Source organism: Xyrauchen texanus, chromosome 23 (genome assembly GCF_025860055.1).
Source record: "Xyrauchen texanus isolate HMW12.3.18 chromosome 23, RBS_HiC_50CHRs, whole genome shotgun sequence".
In the NCBI taxonomy this organism is placed as follows: Eukaryota; Metazoa; Chordata; class Actinopteri; order Cypriniformes; family Catostomidae; genus Xyrauchen; species Xyrauchen texanus.
In genome coordinates this window covers 32,364,426-32,386,208 of record NC_068298.1, presented here as the reverse complement: position 1 = coordinate 32,386,208, position 21,783 = coordinate 32,364,426, and the positions used below count along the sequence as shown (strand labels likewise).

At 40.6% G+C, this 21,783-nt stretch overlaps 1 protein-coding gene across 1 annotated transcript in view; it reads right to left on the bottom strand.

The window, feature by feature from the left end:
• The window catches only part of LOC127617290 (catenin alpha-1-like), a 178,240-nt gene extending 157,437 nt beyond the window's left edge, over window positions 1–20,803 (bottom strand). Inside the window, exons 1-3 of the mRNA XM_052089243.1 lie at window positions 20,602–20,803; window positions 18,633–18,751; window positions 18,328–18,523 (exon numbers count right to left, since the gene is read on the bottom strand). Coding sequence (XP_051945203.1) covers window positions 18,328–18,523; window positions 18,633–18,737 — 301 coding nt within the window. The 5' untranslated portion in view covers window positions 18,738–18,751; window positions 20,602–20,803. The remainder of the gene's footprint in view (window positions 1–18,327; window positions 18,524–18,632; window positions 18,752–20,601) is intronic.
• Window positions 20,804–21,783: the final 980 nt, after the last annotated feature.

The window sequence follows — 21,783 nt, the reverse complement described above, 5'->3', positions numbered from 1 at the left end:
TACCCATGCAGATTCGGGAAGTTTCGAATGCTCACAACAAGCAAAAGATGACGACAAGCAAAGTGGAAAAAGCCAGGTTTGGAAATTCATAGTTTAGGGCAGGGGTTCTCAACCTTTTGCAAGCTGGGCCCCCCCAAAGCTGGTTCATTGCAGTTGGGGCCCCAGTGCCCCCCGCCCCATGCTTTATTGTTGTTGTTGTTATTATTATTATTATTATAATAATAATAATAATAATAATAATTGGCAGTAGCACCAGACTTCTAATGTGAGCTTGCAGGCATTATTATTACTATTATTATGAGTAGTAGTAGGCCTATCATTATTACTAGGCTATTGCTATATAAATATATGAGGTTACATGCTTTATTGTTGTTATTATTATTATTATCATCATCATCAGTAGGCCTATTATCATTACTAGGCTATTGCTATAATTGGGAATTGGCACCAGACCTCTGATATTAATTTATGCTTTATTATTGTTATTATTACTAGGCCTAATAGCAGGCATCATCTGCATTTTTTACAGAAGCTTGGTGGTAGGTGATGTTAATGTGAGACCTGAGCCTGCTTTGCCTTGCAAAGATCCTCAATTCTTGGCTCAATGTTTGATAAACATAGCCTCAAATCATCCTCGATTTGTGCACAATTGCGGTATTTCGTTTTTTTAAAACATCCGTGCATAGGCCAATGCATCGGTCCCAAGCCAAACCATTTTCATGGATAAAAATATCAAGGACATTGAGAATGGCTTCTCCTGTAGTCTGCGACTGAAGAGGCCGGCAAAACAGGACATCCTCCTCAATCGCCTTGTCCCGCAGATACCTGACATAGGTGAGGAGCTGTGCCTGCCCAGCAATATCAGTGGATTCGTCCAGCTGCAGCACGTAGTAAGGACTCTTTTTTACGAACTCTATCAGTTGCTCTCTGATATCATTGGACATGTCTACAATTCTCCTAGCGACTGTGTCATTGGACAGTGGTACTGCACCATTATTCTGCACATGTCTTGCGCTGCCGGCAAAATGAGAGTCTCGGCGATTGAATGCGGTTTACCCAGTTTATCGATCCTTTTGGCCACTACATACGATGCCTCCAAATACTGTTTAGACACTGTTTAGACACAGTGCTGTGCACTGAAATGGTTGCCTGTTGCTGATGGAGGCCATCAAGCTTTCTTTTAAAATATTCAGCTGGTTTATTTTTAATGCCAGCATGCTTTGTTTCGAGGTGCCTTTTTAATTTGCAGGGCTTCATACTGTCGTTTGCCAGCACCTCGGCACACACGACACACTGAGGTCTCAGATCAGCCGTGACTGTAAACCCAAATTGCAGGTATGCTTCATCGTACCTTCGAAGCTTTGGTGGTGCGTCGGTTGGCTTGTTGGTCCTCACAAGAAATTTCTCCAATTTGATGTGTTTTCAATAAAGTTTAGGCAATATGTAACTGTGTGTGTGGTGTATGTTGAGAGACGTATCAGGGGCTAATCAGTCGGGACTTAGGCACAATCTTTAATTAAACTAACAAAATAATTATTTTGCAGACAATTCAGATTTTATATTAATACTTAACGATTGTAGTCCTCGTCAGTGTGTGTGTGTGTGTCTTAGTCGTGTGGGTAGTTTTAGCTAAGTGTAGCTACTGCATAGCAGTTAAAAAAAAAAATACTGGCTAGGGCTAAGATTTGATCTAATCTTTAAAAAGAATGTTTGTGGGTTTAGTCTTTAAAAAGATTGTTGGGGTTTTGTAGTAAAGGCCTATGTAAATCGAGATTGATAAGACTAGCGAGAGCTGGCACAAGCGAACTTGGCAAGAGACTAGACTAGAGTGGATGGAAAGCTATGTCGTGAGTCAATTTAAATGCAGTGATTTATTTTTGTGTGAGAGTGAGTGAACATTTATATTTATACCCCGCTCTGTAAGCCAGGGCGAGAACGGCGGCGGCCATGCGCGATTCATTTGCAGCCTGGACGCGGAGGGGTGAGTCTCAAGTCGCTTCGCTCACGAATCGCCCTCGTTCTGAGGGACGATTCAGCCTCTCGCGCCCTCCCACCAGCCCCTTCTGTGATTCCCGAGGGTTCACACGAGGAGGCACGGCGGGGCCGCGAGGCAGAGCAGGACGAACTTGAGGTGGATTTCGTGCCGGCACACGCCCCACGAGCCCCTCAATCTCCATGAAGTGCATATATCCTCATACGCTATGTGCGAGACGAGCTCCAGCCCTCTGATGAGCATGCAGCCTCGTCTCGTTTGGTAGATCTGACGCTGGGGATGATGACGATGTCATGTCTCTCGCCACATCAGGCAAATGGTCAGTGGATAATGCTGCCGCCCATCCCCCAGCGAGGGCGAGGAACGTGCACGCGCCACTGACAGGGAGATGCTCCGCGTCCTTACAAGGGCAGTCGAAGAGCTTCACCCTGACTGGTCTCCCCAGAGGAACCGTCTCGCCTCGATGAATGGTTCCAGCAGTGCGGGCGCCGTTAAACAGCAGCATCCCGCACATTTCTTCCCCGAAGTTCATAATGAAAACTATTCAAGTCCTGGCGCGCGACCTTATATGGCGCGCTCGCGCAGTGACGCCATCCTCTTTAATGTGGATAATTTCTTTGGGAAAGAAAACGGTTATATGCCCAATTACACCCTGTGGAGGAGGCGGTAGCGGCACACCTCTGCCCAGCTAGTAACATGTACATTCTTCCAAACAGTGTCGACAAACGTCCGCACTGGCGGACAGCAGAACAAGCTGGATCAGCACTCCACACAATGAAGGCGCTCCAGGGCAGAAATGAGTGATAAAGAAAAAGCCACTCTTTTAGATGCTCTTGTGTCTCCAGCCGGCCTTTTTGGCGGCTCTATGAATAAGTTTGCTGAGCGTTATGTCGCGATTCAGCAGCAGTTACAGGCTATGAGACACTTTATGCCCACATGGAGTATATCACAGCCGGTTCGCCCTCGCTCTGTTTCGAGTCAGCGCGCGACTAAAAGCCTCACAGGCACCTGCGTGTCATTACGCGCATCAAAGCGCTCCTGACGGGCAATAGCATTTGAAGCAGAAAGCAGAGCCCGCGATTCCCTCCGGGTCTGCTCCAAAAAAGGCTCGATTGGAGAGACACAAAACACTGTTCCCCATCTCCCCACTTTTGTTGGTCGGGAAAGGGATATTGTTATTCAAAATGTTGTTTCTGTGTCTTGCACTCAAAAAAATGCAAAAATAAAAATGCAATAAGTGCAGAAAAGAATACTGCATTCGTTGCAAATGCACGAGATGCTCACATTCTCAATAAAGAGCCCCCTTTTCCTCTTCAAAGCACACACGAGCGTCGCATCATATCATACAGTGAGCAAACCAAACTGCCCTCTGTCCCACTATGCGGATGCGTGGCGATCCCTAACGGGTATTTCAGAATGGGTGCAAAAACGATCGAACAAGGATATACGATCCTTATTTGCACACTGGCCACCCCGTTTCAACGGCGTTCTGTCTTCCACGGTTTCGTCCGATGACGCGCCAGTGTTATGAGCCGAAATACACCTCTCATCGTGAAAAATGCGATCGAGATTGTGCCAAATTGTCAAGCACAAAATGGTTTTACAGCTGTTATTTTCTTGTTCCAAAGAAAGACGGCGGGCTTCGGCCAATCCTGCATCTGAGACATTTTAATCGCGCATTTGTAAGCGCCTATTCAAAATGATTATTCAGAAAAGGATCTTATCGCATGTACGCCCACATGATTGGTTTGCGTTGATAGATCTGAAGGATGCGTACTATCATATCCAAATTGTACGACATCACAGGATGTTTTTGGTCATAGTCCTGTCCTTCGGACAGTCTTTGGCTCCTCGCACATTCAAAAGTGCATTGATGTGGTTGTCGCCCCTCTGAGACTGAGCGGCATGCATCCTAAACTACCTCGACAATTGGCTGTTACTGCCACAATCAGAGGTTTTTTTATGCCAGCACAGTTTTACTGCTTCAGCCATTTTACAGCGTCCATCTCAGTTAAAGCTGGGGAGAACATTTCCACTGAAACTTGTTTCAGAAAGCACTGGGATTTGTGGCGGCGGCATCCATTAGTTCTCTTACACATGAGACCTCTTGAGTGCTGGCTGTGGCGCGACGTGCTTAGCGACGATGACGCATACGCATCACTATATCCAGCCTCTGTTCAGCACCACGGACAGATCCTCTAGCATTTTACCGCGAGGTGTCGCACTGGGGCAAGTGTCACGCGGTGCCTAAAGCCATCAGCTGTATTCCTAGCCTTAAAGGCTTTCAGTCAGAAATATCAAACTGTCATGTCCTGGTTAGCTCAGACAACATGACAGTTGTGGCATATATAAACCGCCAAGGCAGAATTCAGGAGACTTCACCCTCAAACTGTATTGAGGATTTGGGAAATATCTGGCAAAGCAGAAATCTATCTATTTGCCTCAGTGGAGAATACTCACTGTCCCCTCTGGTACTCGAAGTCCCAAGTTGTCAGGCGAAAAGAGGTGACCACGGATGCTTCCAACACAGGTTGGGGGGCGGTGTGCAATGGACACCCAACTTTTGGCACCTGGACAGGTGTGAGGAGGGCGTGGCACATCAACCGCTTGGAGCTATTGGCTGTAATTCTAGCCTTAAAGGCTTTCAGTCTGAAATAGTGAGCTGTCATGTCCTGGTTTGCTCAGTCAACATGACAGTTGTGGTATATACAAACAGCCAAGGCGGAATTCATTCACCGCCACTGTCGAGAATGACGTGTCACCCCCTCCTATGGAGCGAGCATCATCTCTCCCTGAGAGTGACATATGTCCCAGGCTGCCTGAATTACTGTGCACGTCTACTGTTATGCTAAGGGGCGATACCGGGCGAATGGAGACTTCATCCTCAAACTATACTGAGGATTTGGGAAATATTCAGCAAAGCAGAAATCAATCTATTTGCCTTAGTGGAGAATGCCCACTATCCCCTCTGTTCTTCGAAGTCCCAAGCCCCGCTGGGAAGGGATGCAATGGCACACAAATGGCCGGTGAAATATGAGTTTCCTCCAGTATACCTGATCCACTCTGCCATATGCAAAGTCTGAGAGGACAAGGAAACGTTCTATTAGTTGCACCGAAATGGCCAACCAGCCATGGTTTCTGGAAATGATGGAGATGCTGTACAGCTCACCATAGGAAATACCACTGAGGAGGGATCTCCTCTCTCAGGCACACAATTTGGCATCCCCAGCCCCAGCTGTGGAACCTGCATGTGTGGCTCCTGAATGGAGCATACTAAATGCACCAGAACTGATGTGTTCAGTCATAAACACCATTTTACAAGCCAAAGCACCGTCCACTAGATGCCTCTATGCACTAAAATGGAAGGTGTTCGCTGATTGGTGTCTCTCACACAGCAAGGACCCGGTAAACTGCCCCATACATGAAATTGTAATATTTCTTCAAGAGCGATTAGACGTAGGACCCCGTCAAAGCTAAAAGTGTATGTGGCAACTAGATCTGCGTATCACGCACATGAAACCGGCGCCTCTATAGGCAAGTATGATTTAATCATAAAGTTCCTTAAAGGAGCAAGACGATTAAACCCATCTTGGCAGGCTACAGTCCCGACTTGGGATTTAACTTTAGTCCTAAATGCTTGGACTCTTTTGATTTGCGTATGCTCTCTATTAAGACCACACTACTGCTGGCTCTGGACATGCATTCAGTCGACAATTCATTGTCTGGAGTTTGGCCTGGTCTTTTAACTCTTTCCCCGCCAGCGTTTTTAAAAAAAAGTTGCCAGCCACCGCCAGGGTTTTGGACGATTTTCGCTAAATTTTAATGGCCCGCAGAATATTTTTTTCCATGAATATATGAAGATGCTATATATCAAAATAAAGATCTGGGCCTCTGCTTTTAGGCAAAAAAAACGATTTTATTTTATCTTCATTTGTTCTTTTTTTATTGCGACTTGAACAGAGGTAGGTTTTGTCAAAAACAACATTTCAGACAAAAAGCTGAGAAAAAGGCATGTTTATGTCTGATATTTTGAGCTTCTCATACTCCACTTCTTCATGTTTGAGACGATCGCAGTCTGTTTCTTTGATCAAACAGTTGCGTACTCTTTCAAAACATGCGCAGGGGTCTTCCTTACCGTATAACACCTAAAACACGGAACATTCCGTGTTTGGCGGGGAAGCGTTTTTTCATAAAACACGGAAAATTCCGTGTTTGGCGGGGAAAGGGTTAAGAGCCACTGTCAAACCCAGGAAAGGCTATTTACCCAAGGTCCTGACCACACCCTTCAAAGCGCAGGTGGTTCATCTTCAGGCCTTCTCCCCTCCTCCATTTAATTCAGATGAGGAAAAATCATTGCATGTGTTATGCCCTGTGCGGTCGCTACATATGTTGAGCATACTTGCCAGTGCAGACTGTCTGATCAGATCTTTGTATGCTATGGAGGATGTGCAAAAGGGATGTCCTTCTCCAAGCAAAGACTTTCTTACCCTGGCTTATGAATCACAGGTTCAGACTTGTCCAATTGGTGTTAAGCACACTCAAATAGAGGCATGGCCTCCTCATGGGCATAGGCAAATGGTGTGTCCTTACAAGACATATGTTTTGCAGCAGCGGTCAGTTTCGCGCCAAAACAGGCTGGCTCAAACACCATAGCCAATATTAGAATATTGGAGTTATTGTAGAGAGGTTTCAAATAGGTCGTGTATGAAGGCACTCCCCATATGCGTTAGTAACGCAATGTCTCGTTCCCTTCGTCTCAGGGAACCGAGGTTACGTGTGTAACTGAGACGATCAGCAAAATTTGTAAACACTGCTTTCGCAAATTTCTGACAAAAGGAGGAAACACATCAAACTTAATAAAGCACCTGAAAAGACAGACACCCGGATTTATTCAAGCAACTAAAGCAGGTGAGTTTAAAAGCATATTATCATTAGGGCTGAAATGTTTAGTCAACATTATCGACACTGTCGAAAATGCTAAATTGACGAGAAAAATGTTAGTTGATGAATAGTCGTTTCATCTCATTTAACGTAACATGAAATCACAATAAACTGTAACGACGACGCGTGAGAGCAGCAGTTCACGCCTGATGGAGGAAGAATTACACAGATCAGCCCAGCCACAGCTTCATTTTATGTAGATCCCAAAGTATTAGGGAATGATAAAAAAAAAATAAATAAAAAAAAAAAAAAAAAAAAAAAAGACATTCAGAAGCATGTACCATTGTGGAATAAGCGGAGCCGGAGCTCTTTAAAGGAAACATCCCAGCGTTACATCTTAAATGCAGTTATATTTAATGTGTTTCAGCTTTATTAAAGTTCAAATAATACAGAAGCAGATCATGTTAATAACTATAAACTCAGAAACTGGCATTTCTCTGTGTGGTCGGTGTCTCTTCTATAAGTTGCGTGAATGTCCCAATATAAGGGGGAGAAACTGCACCAGGCTGAGAGAGACTCTGCCTCGGGGACGCTCATCCCTCCAGCGCTTAATGCAGCTCAATTAGAACGCGATTGATTTAATCATAATATCTATATCTAATATATATATGTCCATATGCATTTCTTATCATGAAGAAAAATGGCAAAATGCAGCTTTATTAATAAGAGAGCACTTTGCACATTAGTTTGGAAATTGTTTTTTATTCATTCTATTGTAAGCTTGTTTATTTAGGTTTAGTTTTTTTATTACTTGGTAAAAATGTAAAAAGTTGCAAAAGTTGAAGCAAATCTTATATAAGTGTTCAAAAATACTTTAAGCATACATTGTTCAGTTTTGTTATAATTAAAAAATAATATATTTAAATTAAAGTGTTGCTCAATGGCATATTTCTGTTCTTAGTTCTGCTGCTAATGTTTTGTTAACTTTGTTATTAAAAGTGTTGTTTAGTAACCTGTTTTTGTGTTTTGCTTTGGTACAGAAAATGGTATAGGGTACCGTGAAATTTCACTGGTATTGGTACAGACTACTGAAATTTTGGTACCGTGACAACACCATCACAACGTATGAGGGAATTATACAAAACTACTAAGTAAATGCAGAAGAACTCTCATTAGTCATTGCAATAATCGCCAAATAATCGTTCAAATAATCGTTAATCGATTATCAAAATAATCGTTAGTTGCAACGATTAATCATTAGCTCTTAACCGATTATTCAGCTTGTGCCCAGACTTAAAAGGTTGTATTAAACGCGCTTACTAACAATAGACAAAACATCTTTTAAAAATACCTCTAAATGACATTACTGAATTAAACTTAATAAAAAGTATTTTTCCCTTTAATTCAGTGAAAGTAAATTCACTGCAAAAAAAAAAACTAATGTTAAAGTGTTTTTTGTCTTGTTTTCCATTTAAAATTGAGAAGCAACATATAAGATATTTAGATGTGCTTTAAGAGAATGTATCTTAAATATAAGTGTATTTTGTATACAAGTGTATTTTTTACTTGCAGAAAAGACAAAATATACTTATATTCAAGATCTATTCTCTAAAAGCAAGTCTGAATGTCTTATATGCAGCTTCTCAGGTGAATGCATCTTTAAATGATTTTTAGATATTTTTAAATATTTGTATTTTTAATATTAAATTCAACATTCTCAGATAAAAACAAATTTCTGCAGTATAGCTGCTAAAACGTTGTTTTAAGAGTTTTACATATATATATTGGAAAACAAGCCAAAACAAATCAAACATATTTTGTTGCAGTGTATAATAGGGCGAAGACTTCCACTCTCACCTTTCTGTTCACTTCAATCCATCTTTAACTCACTAAAAAACAAACTCTCTCGTATTAATAAAGCTGCATATTACCAATTTTCTTCACGATAAGAAATGCAGTGACATTTTATGATTCAATAAGTCATGAGCCATGACTTTATAATCTAGCTGCAATAAGCGTGTGAGCTTGAGGGACGTTGTGTGCATTAGGGCTGGGACAACGCGTCGATGACGTCGACGGAAAAAATACGTCGACGCAAAATATGCGCGTCGATTCGTCGGACCCAAAACAAAGATGGCGGAACCGGCAAGTAGTAGCAACACGAGTGGCTCCTCAGACTATCAGAAGTGCAAAGCGGCATGCACTCGTTCCTCTAAAGTATGGGAATTCTTTAAAAGGAAACAATTCCGTGATATGGCGTCTTTGCAAAATGGAGATGGCCTTCCATTCTAGCACCACGGCAATGCACCAGCGCCTTAAGAGGCGCCACCCGGGAGCAGCTGCAGATGACAGAGCACCGTAAGTTTTTTTTTCAACACTCCACTTTGCACTCGATGTTGGAGTAGGCTATAATACGTTGTCGACACCTAAAGTTTTCGCTTATAGCTATTAATAATGCGCTTATAGCTATGAATGTCGTGAAAAATACATAGAGGACACTGACAACGCTGACAGACAGGACCAAGCAGGTAACATTTAATAAAGTCTCAACTTTCAAATTTGGTCATTCAAAGAAAATTAAACCATAAATAGGCCTACTATTTTGTGGCTCTTTAATGTGTCGTGACAGATTGCCTCAGTTAAAGCTGCTCGTGAACCGATCATCTTTTCCTTGGTTAATTTATAGCATCAAATAGGCTAAACATGAATGTAGCCTACATCAGAAGGACTGTTGTTTTAACCGCGGAAAGATGTCAGTACAGTAGCCTACAATCCATTATTCAAAATCAAATCCACCGACGTTAATCTTCTCTCTCCTGACTACTTTGTCGGACAAAAATGGAGTATTATGATTGATTGATCAGATCGCCAGTCAATCAAACTCCCGGCAAATGTTTTTTTTTTTACATTTTATACACCCCCACCCCCGATGAAACCGGTATTGTCACAAGTCGATTAATCGAATCGAAATCGAATCGGACTGAAAAAACGAATCGTTACATTAATCGATGCATCGAAAAAATTATCGCTAGATTAATCGTTTAAAAAATAATCGTTTATCCCAGCCCTAGTGTGCATCAGTGTGTGCATCAGCCAGGTGCAGTTTAAATAGCTCCCCTTAGATCAGGACATTCGTGCAACTCATAGAAGAGGCGCTGACCGCACAGAGAAATGCCAGTTTTGGAGTTTGTAGTAAATTACAGGTCATGCTTCCGTATTATTTGAACTTTAATAAAACTACAACGCATTAAATATAACTGCATTTAAGATTTAACACCGGGGTGTTTCCTTCAGAAGCACAACGAATGTGCTTCTGTATTTACTAATTGGTTATTTTTGTAAATTTAAATGACGGAGTGGTGCTGGTGTAAGCACATAACTGGTAATCTGGTAATCAGAAGGACACTGGTTCGAACCCCACAGCCACCGCCATTGTGTCCTTGAGCAAGGCACTTAACTCCAGGTTGCTCCGGGGGGATTGTGCCTGTAATAAGTGCTCTGTAAGTCGCTTTGGATAAAAGCGTCTGCCAAATGAATAAATGTAAATGTAGAATACCCTTGTGCTTTGCAATCTACACAAGATGAAGCTGTTTGGAAGGTTTAGAGAGCATCAGGACTGTGATCTGTGTAATTCTTCCTGTCCTCAGTCAGGAGCAAGCTGCAGTGCTGCACTCACGAGTCATCAGAGTTTAATGTGATCTCGTGTTACGTAAAATAAGATCAAACGACTATTCGACAATTAACATTTTTGTTTAATTTCTTTTTTTATTGTTGACACTGTCTATAACGTCGACTAATCATTTCATATGATTATGATCTATAACTGTGCAATAAATAGAATGGCATCTATGCTAATATTATTTAATTTTTTTCCCTGTCTCAACCTCGTGACTACTATCCTGAAGTCACCAGAACCAGCTGGATCCAGCTCCATTCCTGCTTCGTGTCGCTGCGTTATGACTAATAGCAGCCGGTGCCAGCCAAACATCACTTCAGTCTATTACGATGGACTTCAGGAGGATGAACTGAGGCCAACTCAAACCATAAGACATGCGATACTTCATATGCCATTGCCTGAACCTTGGACTTTAGGAAAGACCTAAAAGAAATTACCAGCCAGGTTGAACTGTGATGCACCTCACTGATCTCTGCCTGCATCTCCTCAGTCTAATGATGGACTACACTCATGAAATGGAATACATAGACCATCAATAAACTGCCAACAAAACCAGTCATCAGCGAACAACAAATCATTGTTTAAACACTGACCGTTAACACTTATTTTAATCATTTTTAACCATGACTTGCACTATATATATATATATATATATATATATATGTAATATTGGCATTATATTAATGTTAGCCAGAGGGGAACTGGCCCCCACAGTGAGTCTGGTTTCTCCCAAGGTTATTTTTCTCCATTAATCAACAACTTAAAGAGTTGTGTGTTTCTTGCCACAGTCACCTTCAGCTTGCTTTGAAACGATGTGTGTTGTGAAAGGCGCTAAACTTGACTAAGGGGAAAGAGATTGAAACTGCACCCAGCTGACAAACACACTCGCGTGGAGATATTCATCCCTTGTGCACACTTGCAGGAATTGGATTACAATGTGATGGCTTGCGATGTATTGAATCAATACATATGCATTGTGCTGTGTATCTTATTGTGAAGAAAATAGGCAATATGCAGCTTTATTAAGAAGAGAGTTTGTTTTTTGTGAGTTAAAAATGGATAGCAGTGAAAAAAATTGAGAGGTTAGCCTTCACCTGGGTTTCGTTCAAAACATTGATACATTTTCGATACTTTGGTCGGGGGGAGAAAAAAAAATAAACTTTCAAATGAAACTGGGAAAAAAAAATAAGTGCATTTAAAATGTGTTGTTCAACTTTTTGAAAGATGGCTTTACAACAGTTGAACAGCTCTCTGGCAAAGAAGCTTCATCCGTGCATTCACTACCAGTCGGGTATTTTGTTATCCAGGAAAATATATCATGTGTGAATACATTTGTTTTGTTCCCTCCTTCATGGGGAGAGAGATATATATATATATATATATATATTTTACATTTATGCATTTGGCAGATGCTTTTATCCAAAGCGACTTACAGTGCAATTATTACAGGGACAATTCCCCCGGAACAACCTGGAGTTAAGTGCCTTGCTCAAGGACAAAATGGTGGTGGCCATGGGGTTAGAACCAGTGACCTTCTGATTAACAGCCCTGTGCCAACCACCACTCATATATATCTATATATATATATACACACACAATTACATCGGAAACCTCTATTAGGATAAGTCTATTGTATTGTAAGGTTTGTAAAAACAGTAAAAAAAACTGTTGTAAGGCCATTGTATTTAAAAAATATTTTAAGCATGGCTGTTTAATTGTATTGTTAATGTATTATGTTTTGCATGTTTATTGTATATTTTGTATTTTATGTGAAACTTTTATTGCGGCCTTGTTGGCCAGGGCTCCTTCGTAAAAGAGACTTGTTCTCAAAGGATTTCCCTGGTTAAATAAGGGTTAAATAAAAGACCTGGAATTACACATTTATATTTTAAATATTTTGATAAAACACAGCCTTTTTTCCCCACTGTTCATGTTTACTTTAGAAATAACTCTGTGTTTACATTCATACAATGATAAGTCACCAGATGGGTATTTTGACAAACTTTAAGCATTTTTGAGCATTCAGCCAATATTTTAACGTTGTAGGCTAAATAGTTACCATTCTGTACGTTTTTCAAACTTTTAGCACACTTTTTGGCAGTTCATTAAAATAGACCTGCAGTGTGATAAGTGAATTTAGAATAAAGAGAACAAATATACCATAGTCTCTAAAATAATGTGATCATAAAAATGAATGGAAAATAATTACAAAAGCAACTATACACATTTTTTTAGATGAAAAAGAGCATGTCATACTCCAGGACACCGCTTAAAATGTCATCACCCAACCATATGATATGCAAAAACCCATTAATAGTTATTATTTGTCCTTTCTAAGAATTTATGATGGAAGGTTGTCTCTTAAAGGGAAAATTACAATTTCCCAATGCATATGTCGACATCACTGATAACTAAACATCTGAAGATGCAATTACTTTCAAAGCAGTCCTCTGAAATGCTAAAGACTGGGACATAATTATTGTATGATATGCAATTAAATTCTGCTAAATGACAATGATAATACCATCCAAGGTTGCTTACGTGACGACACAAACAGACAAAGGAGCATTAAATCAGCACACATGGAAGCGGCTACACATTAATTACCTGTTGTGAGGGAGTTCCAGAATTATAACTTTCTTTGTCCCCCAAACTCAGGAGGTCTCAAAAGTTCTATGACGATAGTCTGAGCACACAGGGCAAAATAAAAATTAGACCGACAGGGGAAAAACAAAAATAATTCCATTACAAAGAGCTAAAGAGTGAGCTATGAAACTTAAACCAACAATTAAGTTGGTCAATCACAAGAGCATAGACAACAACTCATATAAACCACCACAAGGTGAAATACAGAGCTAATCAACTGGGCAGTGAGTGTTCATGTTCAAAGATAAATGCTAGTAGTTAGGGGTGTGACGGGTTAATTGCATTATGGATGTCATTTTCTGAAATGCAAGATGGAGAGGAAAGTCAGGGGCGGCGAAAGTGAATGCAAAGGGCCTCTAACCGTACTTCATATCTACTTACAGCCAGAGCTCACATGCTGACACATGCTAGCACACAAAGAGAGTTCTTTCAGTGAAGGTCGAGTCCCTGGATAACATTGACATCTTATCTGATGTGGCTGAAAAAGTGTGTCATCACTGCTTTCACATTGCAGTGGGCTCGTGCGGCAGTCTTTTTTTCCCCTCTTCAGTGTTTCCCCTCTATGCATTGCCGCTGTTGGGATTTTACATGGTTCATTTAATATTCTTGATGCAACATAACACTTGCCAGCCCCAGTCAGCTGTATGCTTTCTACACTGCGAAAGAGACCCCACTTGTGACGTCGCCGCATAACAACACGTGTCAAACTTGCTTCATTTCCAGTTGCCATCGAGTTTATTTCTGAAACGTAGGATAGCAGGGGCTCGGAACGTTACACGGATCAATTATTAACACCACTTAATCATGGATAACTTTGTGGACTGTTCTCAATCGAACAACAGACTATTTTAAATGTGTTTGAAAAATAGTGAAATGCGCAGCGGGGATTGTAAAGTCTGTTTGAATGCGGTACAGAATTGTCTGTTGCAAAACTCTTATATATCGGTTATAAAACTAGCTTAAAACAAACAGCCCCCACATTCGATACATTTGAAAACGGCATTTGTTTCAAAAACGTTTTCAAGCGTTTTCCAAAAGTTGCTCGTCCACACTGAAACGTATGAAAATGCTTAAATCGTGTCACTGCGCATGCGGAAAATCCCCATTGCGTGTACGGTCTGAAACTTAATTGTCCTTGTGTTCCTTCGCCGGACACCAATTCTGAGTAAACTTTCTTTCGCCTTTGAAGAAATGCAATGTGAAGGTTGTACAAAGTGACATTGAGTTTTATAACAAATCAAAGTGAGAATCAGGCACAAAAGTGCCGCTATAACACAGGCAACCATCTTTATTTTGTTTTATTTATTTTTTTCCAACCAAAACAAAGTAACCGTTTTCCAAAGCATCTGTTTTCAGTCTCCACACTACAATGCGAAAACAGCGTTTTCAAATTTATCCACTTTGGAGTGCGTTTTCAAAAAGCTAAATTTTTGCAGACAAAAACGCTGTCTCAGTGGACAGAAGGCCAAAAAGGAGAGAAAAATATGCTTTTCAAACGAAAATGTATTAGTATGGACTAGGCCAAAATGGCACTGACAAAGCAAACAGAAGAAAACAAATTAGGAGGCTTATCAATTGTCAGATCACAACGCTTACAAAACTTCACCATGAATTTACTGCAGTAACACTAACTGTACCACCCACCATAATTGTGGCAGAAAAACTTTCCAAATGTATTTTCATTACAAAAATATCATAGTTCTTTATATAGAAACCATAGTTGCTAACCATGGTAGTGAGGAGCCATGCATGGTTTTACCTATGGTTACCATGAACTATTATGGAGCAGAGGAATCCAGCGACACTTGCAGTGTTAAACTTTATTGGACTTTAAAATAAATAACAAACCAAGGTGTTTCGGGGTTCCCTTTGAAGGAACAAATAAACCCTGATGTGGCCCTGGCTGAAATGGAGTTTGACACTTCTGTTTTAGGGGGCTTTCACACTTGGTTCGATTGCCTGTTCCGAACCCGAGTTCGATTGCTCCCCCCTCCCCCCTGCCCCCGATGGACTGTGTTCACATTATATATTTGTCTCCGAACCGCGGTACGCTTGCGTCATCAAGCTGCAGCTGGTGCGTAATCGTGTTGCTTGATAACCGCGAAATGAAAAGGCGTCAAAATGAATAGACTTGCTCGGTTCACATTTGTTCTTTTTTTTTAACCTTTGGTTTTGTTTTCAACATCAAGGTACAGAAACACACTTGCGTCTGTCTGCCGCAAAAATACTGAAATCGTTCAAAAGACAGCGGGCTGTCCGCCGAAGACAATTTTTGCGAAGGCAAGCAGAAATCATCTCTCTGCTTGCAGTGCGTATGCGTCAATCCCGCTTTTCGTCAAGGTAAGTGTATACACACACACACACGCACGCACGCACGAAAGTAAACTCTTTCCGCTCATTTTGAAAGTGACGCGTGTGAGACTGACGACCACATTATACGTCATCAATAGCGGTTCATTTCTGCGGTTTGGTTCGACTGCATTCATATCAGCAGCGAACCGTACTGGAGTTCACATGAACCGTACCCCAGACCACCTTTTTAAGCGGACCAGAGTACGGTTCGCGGGTGCGCACCAGAGTCCGGAAGACAGCGTTCACATCATCCAAACGAACCGAACTCTGACGTCATTCGAACCGGGGTGCGCACCAAAAGTGCTAGTGTGAAAGCCCCCTTAATCTACTCTTTGATCAACACACGTTAATACAGGTCCGGTGTTGCAGGCTTGTGGATGCGGCATAACAGCACCGCTGCTGAAAAACAAATCCTGGGGGAAACACTGCTCTTTAAACAACTTCAATGCAACACAGTAGAATGTTTTAACAGGGACATGCATGGTCATCTGTAAAATATCAAACTTAACAAGCCGAGCCAAACAACCTCAAACATCACATTTGATGGAGTCTTGGGTTGCAGTGTCAATTGCATTGCCAAATGAACTGAACGCAATCTTGCAGATCTCTGCATACCACTCAAGCCATGCAAAAAAAAAGCAGATAATGAAGACTGCAAGTAATGGCCAAGTTCACAACAAGTGTAAACTGAAATTGACTCAAAGAATAGAAAAATCTATTTGAGGGGGCAGTGAGTGAAAGCATTGTGCTTGGGGGTCTCATTCTTTCCTTTGTTGATGTTTGTAATAATGCACACTGTGTTCCCTGGTAACAGGAAGTCAGGCCCAGAGAATGATGGCAATCTAAAAACAGGATTTTCTCGGTTACTGTGCAAGCATTGGTTGCCACAGATACCTGCGGGGACTGAGTAGCTCCCACCGAAAGGTAGTTCCAAGACCCTACCAATTTTTACCCATCACTTAAATCCAGATTCAGCCCCTCACTAAAAACCTTGGGACTGTCATTCCCTCCTGAGGGTGCAATCAATAAGGTCATTTTCACAGGTCTGATAGTGATCTGTGCACCCATAATAAAATCACATCTATCACTACTAAAATACCGCTCACAAGAGGACCTCAGAAGCTCATGATGAAATGTTTACAGTGGATGTCTGATGAAGGTAGAATTGAGCAACCAGATCCTCTCGGTGGGAAGGCAGATAGAATTATCATTCCCAGCAGCCTTCGTCCATCCCGATGAAAGGTGTGAAGAAACTGATTTCGATTGCTACATAAAAAAAGAAACATTTGACCCAAGAGACATGCTATAGTTGAGAATACACAAACAGCCGACAAATCTGTAAGCAGAAAATTGTTTAAAAGGATTGTGTGGTTTTTAAAACGCACATTATGCAATGATTACATTAGTCAGGCTCTTCTTCTGCTCACGGAACAGCTGGTAAGCCACAGCTGGGTACAGGAATCTCTTATCAATTTAGAAAAGATTTAACCCTTTAACAATGGCGGTATTATCTGTCAAACCATGCATGGATGAACAAAACTGCATAGCTGACAGTCTCGGACACGAGCGAGCAACAGCTTCTGGATTCCACCGCCAATGACAGCATACTAAAATCAATGTGACAAACCCCTGGCATCACAGCAGACTACTGGCCAGCCCCTGACAAATTTTACAGCCCAAACCAAGCCAATAAACACTAAGTGGTGAGTCTGAAACTGACAAAGATGTTATTCCAACAAGTGATAAGTGGGTAGAGTCTGCATTCTGCATCTCTGAAGTGTGAAATATCTCCAGAGGAGGGGGGGCACTCCTAGTCAGGAAACTCACGTCAGCCGCTCACTTCAGACAAGAACGTATGGTTAGAAGTTATTTCCGTCACACGTGAACAGAAATGGTCTGATGTCTTATAAAAGAAAGTGTTGCCTTCATATCTGACATCACCCTTGACAACTGGCAGACTCATATATATATATATATATATAAATAAATAAATACACACAGGTTGTTTTCCCATACTCTTGGCAACTGAACATAAATAAAAAATATCTTGATGGAACAACGCAGCGAGTCAAGTCAAGCTGTTTGTTAATGAATGTTAAAATCCCTCTTTAGCAGAGGGAGCATGAACATATACCGTGGATTAGTTATCAATGGGTGACAATCTTTCAAGAATGCCATGCAAATGTACCTTTCCCAACAAATAAGTGCAAACTGCTGGAAAAGCAATGCCAGCCCCATTAACTGATGGCCTCTTAGCTCATTCTGATTTCGTGGCAATTGTGTCTCATTTAAATAAGAGTCAAAGAAAATGTGTTTTAACTAAAGTGTCTCTGTAACTGTGCATCAATATCAGCAGGCTTAAAAATTAAGGAAAAAAAATAATAATAATTGCATGGCAAACAAGACAGAGAAATGAGAGGTGCAACTTGACAGGGTTAAAACCTTCTATTAACCTGCCTCCTCTATCCTCTCTCCATGGCAAAGATACCAGTGATGTTCTGTAATGAACATGAGATTGAGCAAGGGTATAAACAGTCTTGTGCGAAGTACACATTCTACTGCACGATAGTGGCAACTCCGATCATGCAAAGCCCTCTTAATTCAAAAATCCATCCAAATATGCAGATAAAGCACAGACAAATAATGAAAACAGGAGAATAAGCCATCGATTAATAAGGCATAATGTGAATTATGATAATCCATGGTTTCTTGTGATGGTTTCAATAGCTTAGATACTTTGAAATCTTTTTGTAACATTAATACCCTTCTGTTCATTTACCTTGCTTGCGAACATCCTCCACCGCTGCAGTCAGCTCATCCTTTAAGAACTGGCTCTCTTTAGCTATCTTCTCACCTTTCTCCAAAAAGTTCTGAGTGGCTGTCTCCACAGAAGCTGCCAGAATATGAGCTTTCTTGGAGCGCCCCTTTTTCTTGTTGGATGGTCCTTTGTTGCTGGAGTTCACAAGTGTGGTTACCTACAAAAGACACAAGAATAGTCACGGTTGGTTATTAACTGTCCTCAAGTGTGGCACTGGTGAAAAATAAAAACTGAAGCAGCCAAGCAGTTTACAATAATTTGCTGACCTGGGTGACCAGGGGCTCCAGCAGTCTTTCCACAGCCAGTGTGCGGATCTCCAGGCTCTTGGGATCCCATTTGAAGTTGATGTTGGCGGTGTTAATGTTTGTCATGTTTCTCAGAGTTTCTGAGGAGAAAAAAAGCATTTAATGAAATAAGAGGGGTGGGGAGAAAGAGCCAAATAAGAGGCCTGGGGCTGTCATATAGTCTCAATAAAATGTCACAGGTGATGACACATTAAGATTAAATTCGACGGCCACAAGATGGACAGTATTTACATTCCCTGTAGGCAATTCATAGTTGACAAAGATGTAAACATCTCACACTTCCAACCAAAACTAACTGATAGTAATGCTGTTAGAGAAGCACCGTGGCCCACTCTGCTATTTTCCATTCAAACAGTGGCCTCAGCTTTATCGATCAGCCATCTAGCACTGAAGGACAAGGATCAGGCTACTGCCAGGGTTCTGCTGTTGTTGCAGGGGCCTGTCAGCACTAGACTGCTGGACTAAATGGATAAAAGTGTGCGAGGCCAGTGTTCCATGTCCGACACATTGGGAATAAAATCTTTTAACTTCACAAAGTTTCTAGAAAAACTTAAAGCATTCAACTTTGGCCCAGCATTACTGAAAGATGCATGACGAGTATTGTATAATGGAAAAATATAGAATGTGTATATGTGTGTAGTATAATTTATATATATATATTACACTACACACATATATATAATGTTAACTGTAAATATATATAAATATTACTATTTAAAAAGGTAGGTCAAAGCAAGGACCCAACATCCAACACAACTGCTTGCTATGAGTATTTAAAAAGTAAATACACCTTATTTTCATATATCAACAGGCTTAGCTGGAGGGGGAATATTAATAATAAAGTTATTGTTTTATCGTATCATCATTGTTGTAGAATTGGAATACAGTACCAATCATCACACACACAAAGTTCAGACACACTTGACTGAATTTATGTTTCTCACGATCTTAACAACCTTTTGATCTCAGGTCTTATGCTTAAGTGCTTTATATTAGTTTTGCAGAAAACATGTACATTGTGCTCACGTCTGAGTTTCTTTAATAACCAACTAGGTTAACAAGTGTTCAGCGTAAATGGGAAGTACTTCAAGACAACTCCAAGCATACCAGATAGCACCTCAAATTTGTTGCGTGTGCGGAGCTGTGAAGATTAAAAAATATGACAGATTTGTTTACATTTTTGGTCACTAAAAAATACCCATATTTCTGTTTGAGTCTGTTCATAGTGTTAATGACTTCACTGTTTGTTTGTTTTTATTGGATAATGTAATACTATATAGAATGTGAACAATGTTTCCAATCTTCTAGCTGGTAGTGAAGTCTGTGTCCTGTGTTTATATAGAGGCATGAGCTCACACGTAAGGCCTGAACTGATCTTCATTCCTGGTTTGTGCTTTAGGCAGATGCTCCATAAACTCCATTTATGCGTTTTATACTCCCAGACAAAATAAATGAAAATATTTCCAAACATCTAGAACAACAACCTTGTCTATTGTGGTGAAATAAACCTCTCGGTGAATTAAACGCGAACACATTTATCCCAATATAGAAGTGCGGCTAACGGCTAGTAGCATTCCATACTAAAGTTTCCAGGATAGCTTCCGTTTAATGCAACAAAAAGTTATTAATAGGCTCTTCTGCGCTTTAATAGCGTTCTAAGTAAACATTAAACATTAAGTATAAAGCCAAACAAGTTTTGTTTTCTTAATGAAATATGAAACGGCAGACAGAAATATTCCAAACATCCCGTGAAGTTAGGAACGAGCTAACAAACTTAAACACAAACTTCGCTTTTCTATTAAAATTATATTCAATATATACGGGGGGTATTACTAAATTAACACATTTTGACAAAAATACAGCTGCATATATTCGTAATTAATTAAAATAATGCCGTTAAATTAGCCAAATAAAAGTGAAACATACACACCAAACTCTCGAAATTCCCGTCAGACTCAAAATGGAGGGATGAGACTTCAAAAACACTGTGGTAAATGTTTTCTAATTCCTTCCAGCGACCAAAAAGGTATAATCCACTTAAATTTGACAGAAAGAGTAATAAGTGGAAGAGTTTGTATGGTGTTTAGGCTGAGTGTCGCTTGAGTAAGGATGGCGGATCCCAGCGGTCAGAGTCATCAGGTGTGTTTTTAGGGAGTGGCTCTAGATTAGAACATTTGAAGTTCAGTTTATGTGCTGGGGGTGTTTAAAAAAACAGTGCACAGGGATCAGATTTGAAGGTGTCAGACTGAAAGTTGTGAAAAGGAGTTTTGGCGAAATTAACCTTTTCTCTTCACACACTCTGCACTCACTCTCTATCTAGTTTCGGATTAGCTGCGTTCAGATAAAAGAGTGCAAAATATGAAGGGAGGTAACACAAGACAACATACAGAACAATTCTAATCAGAATTGTATCTATCATTCTGTCTGTCTCACTGTGTCTAAATATCTGTCTGTATGTCTAAATATCTATATGTTTGTCTGTCTTTCCATCCGTCCTTCTATCTCCCTGTCTATCCGTCCTTCTGTTTTATCATGTGTCTGTCTGTCTGTTTATCTATCATTTGCCTATCCGTCTGTCTGTTTATCATATGTCTGTCTGTATATCTATAATTTGTCTGTCTGTCCATCCATCTGTCTATTTGTTTATTATATGTCTTTTTGTCTGTCTGTCCATCCATCTGTTTATCATATGTCTGTCTATCTATCATTTGTCTCTCTGTCCAACCGTCTGTCTGTCTGTTTAACATTTGTCTGTCTGTCTGTCTGTCTGTCTGTCCATTCTTCTTTTTATCATATGTCTGTTTATCTATCAACTGTCTGTCTGTCCGACTATCCGTCCGTCCGTCCATCTGTTTATCATATGTCTGTCTGTCTATCTATCATTTGTCTGTCTGTCTGTCCGACTGTCCGTCCTTCTTTCTTTCTTTCTATGCTATTCTTTTCTTGTGTTTATATTACCTATTATAGTTAATCTCATGGACCTATTCATCCACTTCATTAACTCTATAGGGAGGCAGGGGATGCAGTGAGATATGAGCAGCTGGTATGAGATGTATTTTTTTTTTCCTCAGAACTGTGTGCAAAGCAAGTGTGTCTGACTCATATTGGAAGT